At 34.8% G+C, this 22,532-nt stretch overlaps 1 protein-coding gene and 1 pseudogene across 1 annotated transcript; one reads left to right on the top strand and one right to left on the bottom strand.

The window, feature by feature from the left end:
* Positions 1–7,198: 7,198 nt before the first annotated feature.
* LOC132061881 (receptor-like protein EIX1) lies at positions 7,199–10,445 on the bottom strand (annotated as a pseudogene).
* Positions 10,446–11,734: 1,289 nt separating this feature from the next.
* Positions 11,735–12,562, top strand: LOC132063182 (ferredoxin-thioredoxin reductase, variable chain-like). The gene has a single exon (XM_059455636.1). It carries the CDS (start codon positions 11,932–11,934, stop codon positions 12,418–12,420), a length of 489 nt encoding a protein of 162 aa, XP_059311619.1. The 5' UTR covers positions 11,735–11,931; the 3' UTR covers positions 12,421–12,562.
* Positions 12,563–22,532: the final 9,970 nt, after the last annotated feature.

The raw sequence follows: 22,532 nt of genomic DNA, 5'->3' as shown, positions 1-22,532 counted from the left end.
GATTTCGTGTCTTCCACAAGCCGGATCGTATCAAAAATTGAAGAGAGGGAAAGATTTGTGTCGGACTGAGGTTTTTAGGTATTGGAGGGGTATATTTGGGTGGGGGTGAAATTACTTGGTGATGCGTCGGGGCGGGTCAACTATTGAGGCATGGTTATTTTTAATTAAATGGTTAATTTTAGCTGAATTGAGGATTTCCGTCCACTTAAGGGTACAAGTGTACACTTTATTAACGGGAGGGGCATATTTGACCACTTTCGCTAACGAAGGGTAAAGTTGACTAATAAACTAAAGTAGAGGGATATATTTGACCCGTTTTCCTTATTATATTCTGAAGAAACAAGAATTTTTAACAGAGTAGTGAAAGAAATGTAATTAATAGCCTGTTTGGCCAAGCTTCTAAAATCAGCTTATTTTAAAAAATACTTTTTTTTAAAAGTACTTTTTGAAAAGTACTTTTGGCGAAAAACAGTTTGTGTTTGACCAATTAATTTAAAAAGCACTTTTGAGCAACAATTAGTGTTTGGCCAAGCTTTTAAAAAATGCTTCTATGTGTATTTTTCTCAAAAGTACTTTTCAAAAAAGTACTTTTGGGCAAAAGCTATTTTTTTAGCTTCTGAAAAACTGCTTCTGCTACTCCTCAAAATTATTTATTTTCTCCCAAAGGCTTGGCCAAACACCTTAGAGCCCGTTTGGATTGGCTTATAAGTTGCTTATAAGCTATTTTCAGCTTTTTTGAGTGTTTGGTCGGCCAACTTAAAGTCATTTTGTGCTTAAAATAAGCCCAAAAATATAATTGGGCCTGTTTGGCTTAGATTATCTAAAGCAGCTTATAAGTTGCTTTTTTAAGCCCATCCAAATAGGCTCGTACTTTTTTTTCATATAAGCACTTATTGAAAAAATAAGTACTTTTGGGGAAAAATAAGTTTGGCCAAACAGGCTATAAGTCAAACACTTACTGAAGCTGGACCAATGACATTAGCTTCTAGGATATTTGAAGTTTATGTGATATTTGGTTATTAAATATACAGAAAAGGGTCAAAACGTTCTTTACGTATTAGAAATGGCTCAAAAACGCTCTGTTTTCACCTATTGGATTAGAGATACCCTTAACATTAAATTTAAGCCTAAAAATGCTCTTCCTTTTAAAAAAAGCAGATGTGTAATATATCAATTTTTAATTTAAATACATAGCATTATTTTTATTAGTCCCCATGTAATTAGACTCAAATTCATTCACGACTCACCCCAGTTTAAATATAGAATCAGTTTTTCAGAAAGTAGCACGAGTTTTTTTTTTTTTTTTTTTAATACAAAATATATACAATCCGGTCAAAACATACAACTTGTATATAACTTTTTGTTATATAAAATCCGGTCAAAACATAGAAATTACATCCATCTTGCATATAATTTGTGGTTGTATGTATTTTGTAGGGATAAGGCACCATTACCCCCCTGAACTATACCCGAATTTGCTACGACACACCTTACCTTTCCCTGGGCCCTATTACCCCCCTAAACTTATTTAAAAAGGAATAATTGCCCCCCTAAACGCGGATGTGGCAAAGAGAGTGTGTTTCACTCTCTTTGAGAGAGTGAGAAACATAAAAAAAAGGGGAAAACTTAATTTTTTTTCTTAAAAATCGCATTTTCTTAAAAATTTGAAAATAAATCTAGTCTTCCACATTTAGTTTTAAAAAACGGGTTTTCCACATGTTAAGAAAATAATTAATTTTTTCAAAATTTTATAAAAATTCAGTTTTTTTTCACATTTTGGCAAGAAAAACATTTTTCCGGATTTTATTTGAAAAATAAAAGTGTCCTAAGAAAATGAAATCAAGATTTTTTAAGACATTTTAAAAAATAATCAAGTTTTCCATATTTTTAACAAATCCATTTTTCCATATTTAAAAAAAAAAATCATTTTTCAGTTTTTTTTTTCTTTTTCAAAAACGGGTTTTAAAAATTAAAAAAAAAATCAATTTTTTTTTAAAAAAGGGTTTTAAAAATCCTTTTTTAAAAGAAAATTCAGTTTTTTAATCCATGTTTTTAGTTTTTTTTTTTTAAATGGGTTTAAATAAAATCAAATTTTCAAATTAAAAAAAAAAAAAAAAGACGGGTTTTAAAACTCATTTTTTTTAATGAAAATTCGAGCTTTTTATTTTTATTTTAAAAAAAAATTGACACGTAAATGAAAAATTAAAAAAAAAGAAGAAAACAAATAAATACGCATAAGCGAGGAGAGTGTATGTCACTCTCCCATATGAGAGTGGCGTCGGCGTTTAGGGGGTAATTATTCGTTTTAAATAAGTTTAGGGGGTAATAGGACCCTGGGAAAGGTAAGGTGTGTCGTAGCAAATTCGGGTATAGTTCAGGGGGGTAACGGTGCCTTATCCCTATTTTGTATGTCACTTTATGTCCAGTGCATTTGACATACAAATAACATATACATCTGAAATACAAAATACATAAAACTTATTTATATATCGCCATCTGAAAAAAAAAAAACATCTTTCTTCTTTCTTTTCGATTTTCAATATGAAATTCTAACAAAAATCAACTCAAATCTTCACTAAACTCACTCAAAATTGACACTCCAAATTATATTCTCAATCATTTGCAACAACACTCAATCTAAATAAATAACATTTTAGCAAAACTCAATTTTAAATTCAAGCTTTAAAGCTTTTTAATAGATGCTAATAGAGCTTTTCTTGGCTCGGTGAGAAAGAGAGGAAACAAGAGGATTATAGCCTAAAATGAGGAAGATTATAGCCTAATCTATTATGTTTATTATTATAATCGATAAAATGTTGTTATATTTTGTAATTATAAATAAAATCATAAAGAATGATAAATGAGTCTTAGAAGTAGCTTATCATGTAAAAATCCCTAAAAAGAGGATTAGCTTACCATATTTTATGATTAAGAATGGGTACTCATTGAGAATCAGTAAACAATTTCAATCTTTTCTAATCGTCATAATTTCCCGCATCATCCTTTATCTTCCAAGACGAGTAAATTCCCCTAGTGTTTGATTATATTTTTAAAGAGAAAAGACATCATTTAACCCTTGAACTTGGCACGAAAACTCAGTTTAGCAACTAAACTTAACTTGTATTTATTTACCCCTTAACAACTTTCATCCCAATTATTTACCACCCCGAGAGCCGACGTGGCAAAAAAAAAAAAAAAAAAAAAAAATTAAGAGAGTGAAAAGGTGGGCCCGTATATATATAGATATATATTATTATATAATTAAAAATAAAATAAAAATAATATATAATTAAAAAATAATTAATTATTTTTTCTCTCCACCCCACCCACCCCACCCACGACCCCGCCCCCCTTCTTCACCCCCCTTGTGCTTGTCCCCCACCACCATCTTCTTCACCCTTCATTTTTTATTTTCTCTTTCTTCTTCTTTCTCTCATCCTACCATAACCACCCATAACAACAACTTTGGCATCTTTAACCCACACTCACACCTTTGTACCACCACCATCATCACCCCACCAAATTTCATCCCATTCCTTCTCAAAATCATCCATAATCATTATTTCATAATTTTATTTTTGAAAGAAAACAAAAATCAAAATCAAGAAACCAAAAAATGATAAGAAAAGAATGATGAGAATATAGAGAGAAGAGGAATTGGTGGTGGGGGCGGGGGGCGTGGGTGGGGTGGGGTTTTGTGAAGATGACGAAATGGTGGGGGGAGGGGGGTCGGGGGGCGGGGGGGGTCATGGGGGGTTGTGAAGAAGACGAAATGGTGGGGGAGGGGCGTGGGGGGGGGGGGCTGTGGTTTAACGGGGGGGGGGGGTTGTGAAGAAGAAGATGGTGGTGGTTATGGAATAATGATTATGGAAGAAATGGAAAACAAAAATCAAAATCAAGAAACCAAAAATGGTAATAATAATAATAGCCAACAATAACAACCACAATAATCAATTTGGACGAATTTGAAAAGAAATGGGATGAAATTTGGTGGGGGTGATGGTGGGTGTTGTTCTTATGGGTGTTATTCTTATGGGTGTTTATGGTAGGATGAGGAGAAAGAAGAGAGAAGAGAAAAATAAAAAATGAAGGGTTGGTAATTTTTTAGTATTGATTATTTTGCTTGGCGGCGCGCGCGCGCGCGGCGGCGGCGGCGCGCGCGGCGGCGGGCGGCGGTGGCGAGGGTGTGGCGGCTGGGGGGGGGGGGGGTGGTGTTGAGGAGAAAGAAGAAGAAAGAGAGAAGGAGGAAAGAAGAAGAAAGAGAAAAAAATAATAAAAGAAAAATAAAAAATGAAGGGTTAGTCATTTTTGACGATATGCGAGATGTACGCGATGACGTGGCGCGAGTGTAATGCGCTCCATCAAGTTGTGAGAGTGGTATTTTCTTAGGGTGGTAAATAATTGGGATGAAAGTTGTTAAGGGGGTAAATAAATACAAGTTAAGTTTAGTTCTTCAAGGCGAGGTTTTCGTCTTGATTCGAGGGTTAAATGATGTCTTTTCCCAATTTTTAAAAGAAGTATTTGCCTTAGTTTTTTTTTTTTTTTTTGAAATAAAGAAGAAAAAGACCCCTATAGATTAATTAATCACTATAAATTGATGTATCGCTCAACTGTAAATAGAAAAACTGAAGCTCTACAATATCTTTTTATTTAAAAAAAAAAAAAAGAAATCATGTATCAAACACTATTATGCGGTACCAACATTATTTCTCTCATATTTTACTAACAATTAATTTTCTTAATTTTCTCATCTGGTTTCAAAAACTATTACACAAAATTTCATAACTTGCTTCGAAATTCTTAATTTTGTATTTTTTATAACAGAATTAATTTGATCAGAATGCTCATGAAAAAAAAAAAGCAAAAACAAAATTAACAATTTTTGAAAACAAAAAACAAAAGTATAGCCCAAAATTAGTAGTAAAAGTTTCCTAAATACGTACAGTAAAAAAATAGTTTACTAAATGGGCCAAAATTAGTACGAAAGTTTTTGGCGGTTGCTTGGAGAAGGGAGTTTCCTAAGTTTGATCAATTTGGGAAAAAGTTTATATGCCTATTCCTAAGTCTGATCAATTTAGGACAAGTCCATATGCCTATATATAAGTTGAGATGAAGTAACCTTAAGCCTCACTTCACTCCTTAAGTAATTTTTTTTAGAAAATTTCTACTTCAGTCATGGTTAGGATAGTTGTGGATCTAGAAAAGATGTTTCTAAATCACTTCTCAATAACAAAAAAGCCTGATATTTTTGAGTTGATTAAAGCTGCTATTGGTGTTGCTGAATGGAAATATCCAGAGTTCAGGGATCACAAAGATGAATTCTTGAAGCTGTTGATGAATTCGGGTAAGCCTGAAGATGATGAATATGATGAATATGATTTATGTGCAGAATTCGAGCAGCAGATGGAAGTAATTGTTGAGGAAAAGAATCCTACGTTTCAAGAACAAGATCAGAAAGAAAACAGCGCCTTAACATTAACAACAGAGAAACAAAGTTTCAACAAGGCAAATACCGATGCCGAAACTCAAGGCAAGAACACGAGTACAACAATAACAACAATGTCCAAGAATCGCAGTAGGGATTCAAGAAAAATAAAAGGGTCCATGAAAACACACAAAAGACATGAGGAATTGGGAGAGCAACTCAAACAAGTTGATGATGGTGATAAAAAGGGATCAAAACAGAGCACTGGAAATATAAGAAAGACGGAGGCGGATATGGTTCAACACAAAATATTGGATGATGGTGGAGACCAACAAGGAACAAAACATTCTTCCCATATTACCCAAAGCAACAACAAGACACCTATTACTAGGGTTAATATGGGATCAGCAGCAAAGCAGTACAGTACGGGAGTTTCAAGTAATGCAGCCATCAAGCGTGTGCAAATTTCTCCTCCTCATGACACACAATTTACTTATGACGGTTCGAGGCGGCTTCACCAAGGAAAGGAACTCCAGAAACAGAGCAATACTGCGAAAACAACAGAGGACATCAAAGACTTGAAGAAGAGATCATCAATGGATTTTGAATCAAGTAAAAGGAAATTTGAGGAGAGGTTTGCGGAGCAAAGCAGAGCCAAGAGAAGGATAATAATGGTGGACTTTCATGATATGCCTAAACCTGCTAGAGACCCTTGTGCTGCGCCTAAACGCTGCTGGGATAGGAGAAGATTTTGAGATTATGAATCAATTTGTCCTAAATAGAATCTTTTTTGTCTTACAAATTGTGTAAAGTGTTATATCATTCAATTGGCTATTTTTTCAATCAGTCCACTCTTGAGTATATGCCCTTTTGTACATTCAAATATAATAGAGAATCCATGATTATGACCTGCTCAGATTTTGGATATGATTATGACCTGCTCAGATTTTGGATATGATTATGACCTCCTCAGATTTTGAATTTACTAATTAAGGCTAGAAATTTTTTCTCTTGATTCTGCTTAAATTTACCCTTTTAAATCGTATAATCTGAGTCTTAGTTGATTATTCAAATTTGTCTATTGTATTCTTTGCATCTCGGCTCAACTCTTAGTTTAGTCCAGTACATTGTTAGCCTCACCATCTACTAATCCACCAAAGTTTAAAAGTTTCAATCTTTATGAATACAATGAAAGCTGATCCATTTACTCCCTCAGTTCACTTTTACTTGTCCATTATGAACTTTGTACACTCCTTAAGAAATAATAAATGAAGTGCATAATTTACCATGATACTCATTTTTTAATGGATTTGAAATATGATTTGACATGAGTAATTAATACTATGGGTAAAACAGGAAAAAAAGAAATTGTCTTCTATTTCTAGAATACTGGATAGGGAAAAGTGAACACAGAGAGTACTATTTAGAGGTGAAAAATATTTCCCAAATGGAACTTGGAATCACTCACTGTACTGTTCAAAGATACTGAGATGAACTTTTTAAAGTAATTGAATCAAAGATGGATTCAGGACCTCAGTATTTCTATTTTATTGTTAAAAGAGGCACAAAACTGTTCATTGTGAAGTAGCAGCAAGGTTAGGTTTCTATCTAAATCTGAAGACACCCAAACCTGAAGCAAAGCGTAAAGATATCGCAATCTAGCTGAGATTTAATGTAGTGGGAGGACGAAAATCAATCGCCAACTTTCTGTTTTCAATATGGACAAGTTTTGCATAATTAGTAAGTATTGCCCGAGCCCTTTAGGTGAAAATAGTGATATTTACAAATCGTATCAGTTATACAACATATAGGAATCCAACTATGGATATTGAAATGCAGGATTAAATCGCTTAATTGTATTCATATAGACTTCAATACCTTACCCACCCTAACACTGATTTTAAGAACAAAGCTGTCTTATAGTCAATGGGATTCACGTCTATAAGCAATAACTGGAACTTAATATGATGGCTAAAATGAAATACTAGTGCCTGGGTCTGATCTTCTAGTGCTGGTCATTCCGTTACTGGTTATTCCGTGCCTTCGGACTAGGAAAATTCTGTCGACCAGTCTGTCCAAGAAACTGAAATATGCTCGTCTCCATGGCTTTCAAACGAGTAAGATACTGTAAGGAACAAGAATGCCTGTAATAAATCCCAATCCAACACTCACATAAAACCATCTATCATGAAATTCGTCACTGCTATCATTCTCTAGTACTGTTCTATTGTCTGAGTTTCCATTTGGGCCTAGTCCTAGAAGTTGAGCTCCACAAAGATGGGGATTCCCCTCAAATGCAGACTCTGTAAAAGTTGTCATCTGACCCTTATAAGGAAACATACCGGATAAATTGTTATTTGAGAAGATAGCTCAAGAGTGACATTGATTCCATGCTTGATGGGATGACACCAGATAGCATATTACTCGAGAGATCAAACGATGCCAACTGATGTAAGCTTGAAATGTTTTCTGGGATTTGTACCCTGATTTGGTCTCCAGACAAGTTCAAGACTATGAGGCCATATACTTTGTCAATTCCACAGGAAATGCTCCATTGAGGTTGTTTCTAGACAAGTCTACTGAGGTAAGAAGTGATAGTGTCTTGGTGTACTCTTGGAACTGGTTTTTCAAATTCACTCTCAAGCTCTCTTCGAAGTGAATCCCTCTATACTTCCAATATAACAGATATTCATTCACCTTTTGCTCTTGTACCATGGCCTTCAGGTCTCCTATGCTTGTTGGAATGGTGCCAGTTAAGTTGTTTTCTGCAAGATCAGGACCTGCAATGAACTCAGATTTGACATTCCTGAAGGAAGTTCTCCGGAAAGTGAATTTGACCTTAATCTGAGGATTCTGAGATTTGGAAAACCATCAGAGATCCAACAGGGGAACTTTCCGGATAGTCTGTTGTTGCCTAGATCAAGTGTCTCCAAACTAGATAAAATTTTCAAAGAAAAGGGGAACCCTCCAGAGAATGTTTTGTCATTTAAGTGCAATGACTGAAGATGGATCAATTGTTCCAACGAACTTGGAATCGAGCCAGAAAGACTATTGTTCCTAAGGTCTAAAGCTTTCAAGTAAGAACACTCTCCTATGCTTGAAGGAATACTTCCCGTTAACTTATTTTTGATAGATCAATGACTTGAAGAAGGGTCATCTTTCCTATAGTAGCTGGTATTTCACCCGAAATTTCATTACTCGAAAGAGACAAAAATATCAAGTCTGGCATGACTTGAGAAATATTCTGTGGGATAAGACGTTGAAACTTATTGTTTGAGAGATCAAACAACTCAATTGCGAAAGTAGGTAAAGGGATGGGTCCCTTAAATAGGTTTGAAGTCAGATCAATATCTGCAAAGGGGAATACTGATAATGAATTTGGTAGATTACCATTTAACAGCAGGGATAAATTAGATGAAATGTTCCAAAACCGCCTGTAATGGAATCTGAAATACTCGCATTTGAAATGTCTAGGAACCTGAGCTCTTTTTGAGACTTGAGCCAAGTAGGAAAACAAGGATCTAAATGGCAAGACCCCATGCCAAGATTTCAAACCTGAAATGGAGGAATCCAGTTGGGATTAACATGGAAGGTGAATGAGTTGGATGAAAGGTCAAGAATCTTCACTTTGCTCAGGTTCTTAAAATGAAGTTCTGATAGAGTACCTGCGAGGAAATCAGAGAAACGTCAAGAACAGATAATTCAGAAAGCTGTCCAAAACTCTCCAGTGGAGTACCATTTAGCTGGTTCACTGAAAGTCCCACGTTGGTAAATTTTTGAAGCTTTCCTAAAGAAGCTGGTATAGGGCCTTCAAAAGAGTTGGAAGCTAATCCAAGTTGTTGAAGATTTTTCAACTGACCCAGCCATTCTGGTAGTTTACCAACAAGACCTCCTGTCAAGTTGTTTCCTGATAAACCAAGTCTGATTAAATTGCATAGTCCTCCAATAATACTCGGTATTCCACCTTCAATGTTGTTCAAAAGGAGACTGAAGTGAGTCAGATAAGTCATATTCCCAGTGGATCTAGGCAATTTTCCATGTTGTTTGTTCGAACCTAAATCGAGAACTTTTATCTGTTCCCAGCTTCCTCTAAATAGCTCAAGGCAATCGGCACTAAGGTTGTTGTTTAGTGCGAGGTTCAAGTATCTTAACCTTTGAATCTCACTGATGCCAAGTGGAATTCCGCCTCTAAAACCAGAGTTGCTTAAATCTATATATTCAAGACTGCTGATATTTACAACCCAACTAGTTAACATTGAGTTGAAACTATTGAAACTAAGATCAATAACAGCTAGTGAAGTGAAGTTGACAGGAGTAAGAAGTGGAATGGAGCCAGACAAGCCACAAGATGAAAGATGCAACTCAGTTAAATGTGGAAGCTGGTTTAGCATTTTCAACCAACTTGACCCTACCATAGAGAGCTCTACTTGGTTCATGTCAAAATATTTTAAAGAAACAAGACCAGGCACCTACTGGAAACTTTCAACAGTCAAGGCTGAGAATTCTGAAGAAACATCAAGCTATTACAAGTGAGAAAGATTTCCCAAAGTTGGAGATATTGTACCAAAAAAACTAGCTTTTGAGAAATTCAGATATTCCAAATTCATCAAAGAACCGACAAATCTTGGAATTGGGATTCCACCAAATGTGTTTAGACTCAAATCCAAGTACTTTAAAGATTGAATTTTTATCAAAGTAGGCCTAATCTTCCCACTCAAGTTCCAAAATCCATGCCTGGTAACATCATCAGGATTGACTGAAAATGGATTGTGAAGGTCTATTTTGATAACACGGAACCAGTAGTGGTACTTCGCCCTATTCCTCTCCACTTACAGCAGTCTCTTCCTTGCCATGACGAAAGCTGGTTCTCAGGATCATTCATGCCATTCTTGAAATCAACCAGTGCTTCAAGATCAATAGCGGAACAATTTCTAGCACCATTTTGAGCCTTACAAGCAAATTCTGCAGCTATTGAATGTAAAATGACAAGAAAAAGAACATACACTTGAAGCCTCTCCATCAACTCCCCAAGTCTTGGAAATAGAACAAGCACCTTTTTCTTCAGGATGGGATTTGGTGGTTGAAAATAAATGGTGCATTAACAATTACTGTTATCACAATGGTTGCCACTATCCGTCAGCTGAATAAAGTACAAAACAAGGGATAAGTAAATTGGTTTGCACGTTGTTTAGTCAACTGGTCTTTGTATCATAGGATTTGGAAATGATTGTGCCATGTTTTCTTGAGCGTCAATCTTTCGTATTTTGTCGTTAGCTTTTGTTCTTTATATTATAAAGTTTTCAGAAGTCAGCAACATAACAATAAACAAAAACAGAAAATATAAAGGGAGAAGGTGTAGTGAACCTTCGAAGTTGACCAATACAGCTCAAGTATTATGCAGCTGAAGTCTGTAGAGCTAGTGAGCTACTACATGATAATAAGTATTATCCATCAAGGCCTTTGGATATTTTAATTTGATTTAGCCCGAAGAAAGAAGAGATACATTCTGATTTGTTTAATGTTGAACATATGGTTTTTATGTAAACATTTCATTTTAATTTTTTTTATAGAATAAGGTAGAGAAAAAATGTGTTCTATCTAGAAGAATAACGTAGGCCTTTGGATCCATTCTGCATATTTCTTGGACACTGGTAAAAAGGTTTTTCAAATTTGCAACAGCATATAAAAACATAAGTATTTTTCATACTGTAATTCCAAATACATTACAAAATTTAGTACCTTTAGTTGTTTCTAATCGAATAACGACTTATTGACCACTAAATTGTTACATTTAATTATAGTAGTCCTAAAGGCGTGTGAGCAATAGTAGTCACAATCGTTCTTTAATGCAAAATATCAGGATGTTCATGTATGTACGATAGACCAAAACAAATTGTCACAAAGCTTCAATAACATCAAAAGACATACTCCTTCCGTCTCAATTTAAGTGACACAATTTCACTTGATACGAATTTTAAGAAAGAAAGGACAAACTCTAAAAATTTGTGGTTCAAAATAAGTCTTAGATATTTGTGTGATTTTAAATCATGTCAGAAATTTAACAATAATAACATAACCAATGTAATCCTACAAGTGGAATCTGAAAAGAGAGAGGCTAGAGTTTACGCAAATCTTATCCTACTTTTCAAGTAGGGAGGTTATTTCTGAAAGACTTCGGTTTAAGAAAAAATAGGGCAATATAAGTATAGATTTTTTTTTTTTTTTTTAAATAGACTAAAAGGAAAAGTGTTATATGTAAATTGGGATAGGAGAAGCAGTTAATAGTAGTAGTTAGATTTATCCATTTCTTTAAAGGACAAATCCTCAATCACAGCCATGTAATTTCCAGATATAATCACATTGTTCAATGATTCAATCTATCATTGGATAAACCTATAAATTACCACCACCACAAAAAAATCTCAAAATCTCTCCCCACAAAAACCCCATCAAGTAAGGGGGAAAAAAAAAAAAAACATACAATAAAAATCTGCCCCAAAATCACCATGACTGCTTCAAGTCCAGCTTTCTTCTCATCATCATCAATTCTGAACATACCCAATTCGAAGAACATCTTAAACCCCAACCCTTTAACCCAAATCAAGATTAATAAATCAAGAAACCCTCAAAAAAGAAGTGGTTATTTCATTTCTAAATCTGTTACTGTCGATAACCCCTCCACTGTTTCCTCTACATCTTCATTGAATGTAGATGAGGGTGTTGATGAAAAAGATGCTGCAGCAATTGGGAAAGTTGGGTCTAAGGTTAAGGTTACAGTTCCATTGAAAGTGTATCATGTGCCTAAGGTTCAAGAATTGGATTTAGATGGTAGAATTGGGACATTGAAACAGTATGTGGCTATTCATAAAGGCAAACAAATATCTGCTAATTTGCCTTACAAGGTCGAATTCGTCGTAGACGGTTTGGAAGGCCGAAATGGTCCAGTTAAGTTCTCTGCTCACCTTAAGGAAGATGAGTTTGAGTTTCTTGACTGATCTGTTTCAGTTTTGATTACAATTTTATTGCTTTTTTAAATGAACTCTATATGTACCATTGGAAAATAATCATGTGTACAAGTATTGTTTTCTGTATCATTTTGTAGAATTTAACTCTTTTAAATAAGAAAAATGCTTACTTTAGTTCATTTCTTTGGGTTTCGATTAATTTGTTGGTACCAATATTAAATCTCGGATAATGGTGATAAATGCGTTGGTAGTCTAAATTAATACGTAAAACTTCCGAGAACTGAAGATGATGATACGTCATAATGTTCGGTAGTCTGAATAACAGTTTGTAAGCAAGAGCAGGATATAAAACCAAAAATTGATTGTTTTGTATCAAAGTTATTGATAGTCTACTCTTGCTTGGATGTTTCCATTCAGTTCTTTATGTCGTTCCGTTGGTAGCTATTCTATTGTTGTAACGATCAGTAAAAATGTGACTTGTCGTTGAATCTCCAGATTTATTCTTTAGCTTGTTTATGGTTGGATATATATTCCTTAGAACAGAGAAATTTACACTCATAGTCTTTATAGGAAATGGTGAGTTAAGCAAGAAGAATTGAAAGACTTGGTTTTCTCCTGTATAGTAGCTTGATTTACTAGCCATGGTTTTCATTGAGAAGACTAACCAGTAAAGTAATAATGTAAAAATTGGAAACCATCAGATCTGAATGAGCTTCCATAGCAATTGGACTGGCAGGTTAAAAAATTGCTGCATTGCAGCCTATTTTTCCTATCCAAGGTTTGCTGCAGGGCACTATGTGCTGAATGAATTGGACATTTTGAGGTTTTAGCCTTAGCTGAGGCATGATTTCTCTATTGTGGAGTGTATGCACATGTATTTTCATTATTAAATAATTATGAAATAAGATGTTTTATAATTAGAGCTGAAAAGAAAAAAATGAAGAAATAGATTAGAATTACTCATGTTATACTTATCAAAAATAATTGAGCATAATATATTACTTTGCAATATTACACATTTTATTGAACAATAAAAAAAAAAAAAATTACATATTTTATTGTTAAGACAATTAGAAGCTATAGGTCTTACTAGGGATCAAGCAATAAAGTATGAGAAAGAGCAATAAGTAAGGTAATCCTTTTACATTAATAAAAGGATTACCTTACTTATTAAAAAAAGATTAGTTGTCAGCAAATCAAGTCAAAGACAGATGATGCATGGCTCAGAGATATAGAATTCAACAACTGCTTCCAATTGGGGATATGCCCGAGCAGAGAGCAATAGGATGTAAATGTCAAGTGCAAAGCATTTGACTTTGTTGATGGCATGTCTGTTATATAAAATTTCTTGCATGTTTTGCAAAAGTACACTGCATAGGCTAGAGAAGAATTAGTACTTTAAATTCTGGTAATCTTTGACGGCTTATACCATATTTCTGATCAATATCTGACTGCTTCTACCATATTTTCCGTATATACAAACTAGATCAAAAAAAAAAAAATCCATATATACAAATTCAATCTAATGTATCACCTATACTTGGATTTGAGGGAAAATGCCATTTGTGGAAACTTGCATATCTAACTTAACATTTTCCCCATGGCTATGGTCTAATGGTAAGGGTGTAGCACGTGACGTGTGGGTTAGGCGCATGTCACGGGTTCAAACCCGGCTACAGACAAATGCCTGATATTTAAGTGGGGAAGGGTATCGTGCATTATCCACCGAGTTTTGAACCGTGCACTACTGTCACTTGGGGATTTCTCTCTTTAAAAAAGAACTTACCTTTTGCATTTTTGGAAAAAGTTGCCAAATTCTTTGAGCATACTGCTTGGCTCAATGTCTGATAAAAAACTACCAGCAAGCTAGTTGGCTCTCTTTGCTGTTTTCATACTTCCTAATACAGAGAGGTTGAAGTTAGAGATAAAAGATCTCAAGTATGATCATCATAAGGACTTGAATGTGTACTTGTTTTACGTATATATAGTAGGTGCATATACGTAAGATTAAAATATCTACCCTGGAGATTGGAGAAGATTTAGGGTAAGCTAAGCATTGCTTGTAAGCTCCATTAGTTTCATGTGCAAGCACTCCTATCCCAAAATATGTTTTCCCATATTTGTCTAGAAGTTGGAAGTATGGTAAACTAACAATATATTTTGCCTTGAAGCAGCTGTTCATAATGTGCTCTTGCTAGTTGCTACTTTCCCTGATTGTTAGGATCAGAAAAGAACAAAGAATGGATGTATTAACTGCTGAAGATTTTGATGTAGAGTCTAACTATATATTGTTGAGACATTCATACTGTTGCTGCATGTGCTCACCATTGATGTATAAGAGATACAGATATGAATGAACCTGCTGTTTCATGGTTACCTAAGCAGTAAAGAGTGGATTGTGGATGTGTATCCCAAATGCTATCTGTATAGTATTCCCGTTTCCACCTCTTCTTTTTCATCTTGTACATGGTGCTTCGGTAGTGTTTCATTTCTTCTTGGTCCCATTTAGAAATCAAGATGTTAGATTGGTTCAGGTACTGTGAACACTTGAAGGATAAACTATACCTCTTTATTTTATTTTATTTTTTTAGATGGAAACTATACCTCTTTATTGATGTTGCCAACTGCCAATTTGTTCTACTTCAGCTTCAGACTTGGGGAATTTTAGGTCCAACTAATTTCCATGTGCCATATTTCATGGTAGCTCTAACACAACAACAATAACAATTACAACTAGATTTTTTTTTTTTTTTGTTCTTTTCTTTTTTGAAACTATTTTTCAGTTTATAAAAAAAAGCTAGTTGTGGCTTGCTACACGAATCTGCTATATTCATTATGGGTACTCAATAATTTTTTGTTAGACAAATTAGGAATCCTCTAAAATTAGAGATTATCTAAATCTCACACTTATCCTTACACTGACATACAAATCCCTAACAAAATCGAATAGAACTCCTAACAAAAGACCCACAAGGGTGGCTGAGTTGGTTGAGCATGAGACTGTAGTGGACGTCTCAAGTTTGAAATCCCCTGCCTACGACAGCAGGGGATTTGCCTTCTGGGTCGAGCTCGTCGCACGGGCTTGCCTAGTGTAGGTTATCTCTCCTGTGTGATTTGCGGGCTATTGCACAGGAGCAGGGTTTACTCTGTGCGCACCCGAAGGGTAGCGGCTGCGGGTTCCCTTGTCATTAAAAAAAAAAAGAACTCCTAGCCAATGGTAGGAACTAATTTAAGTGCATGAGCAACAACTAAACTGTAATCCCAACTAGTTGATATTAACTACTCCCTCCATCCCAATTTGTGTGATATGGCTTGACTAGGCATGGAGTTTAAGAAAGAAAATAAGACTTTTGAAACTTGCGGTCTCAAACAAGTCATAGATATTTGTGTGGTTGTAAATCATTTCATTAAGGGTAAAAGGGGAAGTTTTAAGTTAAACTATTTCTAAATATAGAAATGTATCATTCTTTTTGGGACGGACTAAAAAAGATAGTGTATCACATAAATTGGGATAGAGGAAGTATATGATAACTTACTTATACTGTGTTATGTACTTCACTAAGCTTATATGGATTCGAAGAGATTATATGATACCTCCGTGTTTTATGTTTATCTTGCCCTTTCTTAACACATTCTATCACCATGGTGGATCATATATAGAGGTGCATTTGGAGGTCTATTTAAGACATGATCATACCATCTCAGTTGGCATTCTCATGGTATTGTTCGATTGTGATCATTTCTTGTCTTGTTTAATTTTTTTTTTTTTTTCCTGGTAAGCACATCCATCATAAGTCTTAACATTCATATTTTATGTTACTCATCTTATGTCGACATGTTAATCTTAGAGGCCAACATTCACTTCTATACATTGCTGGTTTCACAGCTATTTAATAAAGCTGCATTTACTTGGAATAGGTATCTTCCTCTTGCATATCAACTCCTGGCACCCCTCCATTTAAGCATCATATTCAATTTATATGTCACATCTTCATTTATCATGTGATTCTCCTGAATGAGGATAGATATCTTAATTGTCTGCATTTACGCACTGCAGTGTCGTCTAATCTCACCTTAACTGTATTCTGTTTATGTGGGGTAAACTTGCAAAGTATTTGGTCAACAGAGTTTCTGTTTCCTCAACCAACCCGACCTCTGAGATTGGTCTAACATTTGTCATGAGCTGGTTGGACAAAACTGTTATTTCTAAGATAAAAGTATTTTATTAATGCTAGTACCAAGAATATACCACAATAAAAGAAAAAGATGTTACGAGTGCTCTGTTACATCCTTGAGCTCGAAGAGTCAAGAAAAATAAAAGCTGTGTCGCCTCCCCAACCACCGGTTCCTTACACCAAACAAATGGACTCTCTAAACACCTATACTTCACAAAATATAAATGTTGCTTTTGTCCTTCAAAACATCTTTGTTTCTTTCAAGCCAAATATTCCACATGATACATAAAGGGATAGTCCTCCATATCAGCTTACTGCTACTGCCAAGCACCAACTTTCTGTCCTTGCCAACATTGGAGAAGACTCTTCACATCTTGTGGCATGACCCACTGAACCCTAGAAATGCTTAGGAGCATTCCCAAAATCAGCCTAATACTGTCACAGTGAAGCAGCAAGTGATTAGAAGGTTATTGCTTACTCACGAAAAAGAAGCATCTGCTGCATATCTGAAAGCCCCTTCTTTGTAGCAACTCTTGAGTCAAACAAACAGTTTTTGCTGCCAACCAAGGGACGCACTCAACCGGAGGTGCTTTAGTCTTCCGTAGCATTTTCTATGGCCAATCCGCCTCCCAGTTGTCACATTTCCTTTGCAGCATGCTGTAACTGCTTCTGACAGGGAAATTTCTTTTTGGCCTTTCAGATCATGTCCCTTCTGCTATCATCTAGAGTATAATAGGCTCCAATAAATTTAGAAGTTGACTGATTTCACATACTTCCCTATAATTGTACAAAACTGAAAATTTAAAAGTTGACTAAATTGAACTGATTTCACAAACTACCTAATCATTGTGTATATAAATGAATTGAACGTCAGATAAATTTGAGTTCAAGTGGCACAACACATTTGATTGGTTATTGGGCCAATGCCAGCTTTACTAATTCATTCTATTGAAAAGTAATGTCTTACTTCTACTTAACCTAAAAGTTTTACTCTACGGAGTACTTCCTAGCTCAAGCTCTTGGTTTACTCCCTTGTTAGATTTATTAATTACACAATATCATCTGCAAATTTCATATATGAAGAAGCTCCATCTTGAATATATTGGTTAGCTCATGCATAAGGTAGAAAGAGATCACTGGTGTAGAGTGTAGACTCACGATTCTGGTGAACTCTTCCATGTATCACCTTCCACTATTTTCTCACTTTTGAGTTTTGAGTGCTAATCATACATACCTTTCTTCCTCGACCTACAACTTTCCATCAATTTTCTTAGTAAAAGCTAAAACTGATGTTGGAGGAGTCCATATACAAGCTGGTTCTCTAGTGCCCTTGTAATGTTGCCAAGTCTATGCACTCTTTCTCAAGATTTCATAGTTGCTCTAGTTGGATATTGAAATGGTGAATGGTCTATTCTTGAAAGTATGTATTTGTCTAGTTCAGGGTGATTCTACTGTTGTCAACACTCCTCCCTCCACTCAACCCCCTGCCTTCCCACACCTCTCCCTAACATACTTTTTCTTTATCGAAGAACTGCTCTTCTCAATTAGCTGCAAAGTGGATGGTCAGGTACCAAGTTGCTCTTTCTGACAATCAACCTTGAGTGTTGCTCAGAAAGACGGTTGGTCTGTCTTGAGAATGCTGTACTCTGCTAGGTTCAGATGACTTTTAATGTTGGTAGGCGATCAGTTACACGGCTCTTAATTGTATTCTCTCCTTGTGGATGTGGAGGTGTGTGGGATGGTATATCATATAGTGATGTTATGTGTTAGGCTAGCAGAAGGTAGTAACTAATTAGGTGCGTATAAGAGGGGCTTGCCTTTAGAGTATAACAACTGCAACAAGGCATTGTTGTTTTGAGTTCACTGGCAAATGGGAAATGGAGTGGAGATGATGCGAAAGCTGTAGCTATTCACATATAAATGGAAACGCAGGGTCCTCTTCTTTATGTGCGTTGTATAAAATATAGAAAGTCTATATGTGCAGTTATGAAGCAATGGGTATTCCTTTTCCAGAGAAGTTAACGGTACAGTAGTGGGAGATTATATTTGATGAAAAATAAAATATTAGGAGTAACTGATATGTTTAATTGTGATGAATTGTTACGGATCACGGTCCAAAGGATTTTTCTTTATCTAGCTACAAGGATGGGATAGTGAAAAAGATAAAACGTTGGAACTTGATCGGAGTTAGTACAATACATTTACATTACTTGTTATGTTCATTTTCCCTTCATTAGTTTCTGACGAAGATGCGCAATGACCGATAATGTGTTGGTGACAGGGGAGGGTGAATCTTTAGAGCTTTCTGTGCTCTGTGAATCCTGCTTATGTTGCTAGCTCGTGTTCTTTATTAATTAAAAATAGATTTGTTGATCTGGTCTGTACTTGTGAATTGTGATGTGGATTACATATAATTTATGCATAACGTAAAACTTTAGAGATCAGAATTTAGAAAACTGGTAATTTACTTCATGATAAGTGAATCCTGCTTTGCTGGATCCCTTTTGATATGTTCTAGAGTGTCATTGTGAAAATTGTTTTTGATAGTGGTGATATAGCTTTGTGCTTGTTTCCTTGGTTCATGGAACTTGCTGGTGTTGAAGTTTAAGCTGGTATTTTTGCTAAATTAAAATGATTTATTTTCAATGAATCGCCATTTTTCTTCTTTGGCTTCCACGTGATTCTATTCCAACTAGAGTATAGTAACATGTAAACCAGCTATAGGAAATACAATACCACATAAGATATCTAATATATTTGACGCATGCATGTTCTTTATTACTCATAACTTAAATGAAGTTGACTTGAGATACTCTGCAGGTTCTTTTTTCTATTTCCATATTTATGCACATTGTCTATGTTCAAGTCCATTAGGTAGCTAATTTTTTTGATAATCAACTATGAGTTAACTGGCTCAACCCCATCTGACCACTGGTTCAAAACTCGGTTATTCACATAGGTGAAATTTTATTTTATTTTCCGGCATTTTTGATTGTAAGGGGACTCGTCTAACTTGCTCTTACCCGAATACTAGGTACATGTCAATGGTAGAGTTCAAACTTGTGACGTGCTGTCTATTGACGCATCTCGGGCAATGTCCTTAGTCCTTACCACTGAATCAAGTCTAGTGAGCATTAATTAGGTAAACTACTAGTCCAAGTTCAATATCACAGATTCGTCGATAAAGTTGAGCTAGCCATGTACATGTTAAAGTTAGGCAAAACTAATAGAAGAACCACTCTGATCTTTCCAAGTACGTAGATCTATGGTCCAAGTTCCATAAATAGTAGCATCATCTTCTTACTTTCTCTTCCTTCTCCCATATGTAATACTGATAATAGTAGCATTATTCATAAATCACGATGTCTCTCTCTTTTTATCCTCGAGGGAAAATTTTAGCTGATGGAATTTCTCCATTTTGTCTAGTCAGAGGTGCAACAATTTAATGAGCTATCACTTGTTTGGGGGTTTGGGTTGGGGGTTTGGTTTGCCGGGGGGGGGGGGGGGGGGGGCGCACAATTAAACTAACTCAAAACATATTACAAACTAAAAAGAAGGGCTAAATATCAAAATGAATAAAACTCGCTATATGTTAAGTTGATTTGCCTTATACTGTACATTTAGCGAATGGTTTGATTGTTTTTCATAAGCAAAAGCCAAATAAATCAATTCGAGATACACGGATCGGGTTGATTCGGATTTTTCAAATACCAAATCAAATCAATTATGTCTGGTTTTAAATCTACAAACCAAACCAAGCCAATAAAAGTCGGGTTTTTCAACTTCGGGTTTTCTCGGATTTTTCGATTTTTTCAGGGTTTTCCGGTTAAAGTCTTCATACATATAATTTGTGCTTTAAAAATTACTTTAGAGTTTAGTCCTAATAAAATACAACTATCTAATTAAGGTGTTTTTAAGAAAATAGCACGAAATGTAAGATGAGTGATGATGTTGTACTAAAATATTCAATAAAAAAGATAATAAAATTACTAAGTCATAATGAAAATGATCAAAATCTAAAGGTACTGAGTCATACTAACATAAGTACGGCTAATAAGTACTCCCTCCGTCCCATAATAAGTGTCATCTTAGCCAAAAACACGCATATTAAGAAACCAATGATGAAGTGTAAAGTTTACCAAATTATCCTTTTGTAAAAAATAATTATTTTTTTCCTCTTGATGAGCATGCACAAGTAGTTCATTTTTTGACATTGGGAATCCAACCATCATCATTTAGAGTACTACTACTTCTTTTGCCTCTTACTAATCCTATCTTCCATAGGCCAAAACTTTTATTTTCATGTGAAACCCAACATTTGACATTGTGAATCCAACTTTTAACCTTGAATTAAAAAACTTGCCATTTTTTGTCCAAAAGCAAAGATGGAAAAAACTAGTCAATATATATATATATATATATATATATATATATATATATATATATATATATATATATATATTCATGCGAATAATTTTTTTTTTGGCTAAGGTGACACTTATTACGGGACGTAGGGAGTATTAATTACATGATTAAATATTAAAGAAATAAATCATATTATGTACTTACACTGTCTAATCATTGCAAAACTATGATTAATAGATATCCAAAATTATTGTTATTCCTAGTATTAGAATTGAATTTCTTTGGTTAGCATTAGTATTGATTTGAGTTTTATTTGAGTTACTAACATCTATGAGCAATAAAACTTATTGCACCATTCAAAATTATAAGTCCAAACTTGAAATATATATATGAAAAGACAAAAACTATGAAACATTTATAAATTACATTACAAATAAATATTTTTATATATAAAATATTTTTTAAAAATTATTTATATGTAATACCGGGTTAGTTTAGTTCGGTTTGACATTTTTTAGTTAAAACCAAACCAAACCAAACCAATTATGGTTAGTTTTTTTATTTCCAATACCAAATCAAGTCAAACCAAATCATTAATCGGGTTTTTTTTTCTCAATTTGACTGAGATTGTCGGTTTGGTGCGGTTTATCGATTTTTTTTTACACCCCTATATAAATCAATCGTGGATCTCACTGGAGTGCAACCATGACAGTTAGGATCTCTAAATGTATTATCACATGTAATATACATAATGGTGAAGTAAAATGATTTTGTTAAGAGTATTCAACTGATCACTTTTTGCCGATTATAATTTCACGTTAAACGTAAGTAATGATGTTTTTTCAAGTGGAACCAATCTACTTATTCGCATTTATGCCATTGTAGATATTTCTAAACCACCTCTCCAATTTTACATCGCTCTATTATCATATTTCCCTCTATATATTTGGGTTTGGCCAAGTTAAACCTATCGACAAACAACCGTCGTCCACTCTTTCACAACATTTAAAAGTGACCCTTTTTCCATTTAAACACTTCGGTGCCATTTTTATTCCACTTAAACACTTTTTGCACCATTATCGAAAGAAAACCAACACCGTCTCCACGTGGATTAAGTGGTCAATTAAATTGTACAACTCATTTAAATTGTGTCAACTCAATTAAATTGTGCCAACTCATTTTAATTGTAAATGCACTAATTTGTAAATTCGTGAGTTTTGACCATTAAAAATTGGGGCTTTTTGGGTCGGTTGATGTGCAATGAGGTGGCGCCCCACTTTGGTGTTGGTTTTGCTCCGATAACGGTACAAAAAGTGTCTAAGTGGAATAAGAATGACTACACCACCTGGTAAGTGTCTAACGGAACAAGGCCACTTTGAGTCTTCCAGTGAAAGAAGTGGACTACGGCAATGTGTCATGGATTTGGCCTTTGGGTTTTGATTTTCATATCGCGGCGCCTTGCTTTGTCAGGAAACAACTAAGCATGTAACATGTACCTCATATTCACGGTCAACCCCGTGCTGCGTATTAGTCATTTTATCGAAGTTATTGGAATACCCTAGTAGTAAAGTAACCATTAAATTTCTTGGATAATAAAATCAT

Source organism: Lycium ferocissimum, chromosome 7 (assembly GCF_029784015.1).
Source record: "Lycium ferocissimum isolate CSIRO_LF1 chromosome 7, AGI_CSIRO_Lferr_CH_V1, whole genome shotgun sequence".
NCBI lineage: Eukaryota > Viridiplantae > Streptophyta > Magnoliopsida > Solanales > Solanaceae > Lycium > Lycium ferocissimum.
The sequence above is the reverse complement of the archived record's forward strand: the minus strand, read 5'-3'. Positions and strand labels throughout refer to the sequence as shown.

Excerpts from the sequence above, each read along its gene's own strand:
- LOC132063182 (XM_059455636.1), top strand. The coding sequence starts at position 11,932 with ATGACTGCTTCAAGTCCAGCTTTCTTCTCATCATCATCAATTCTGAAC.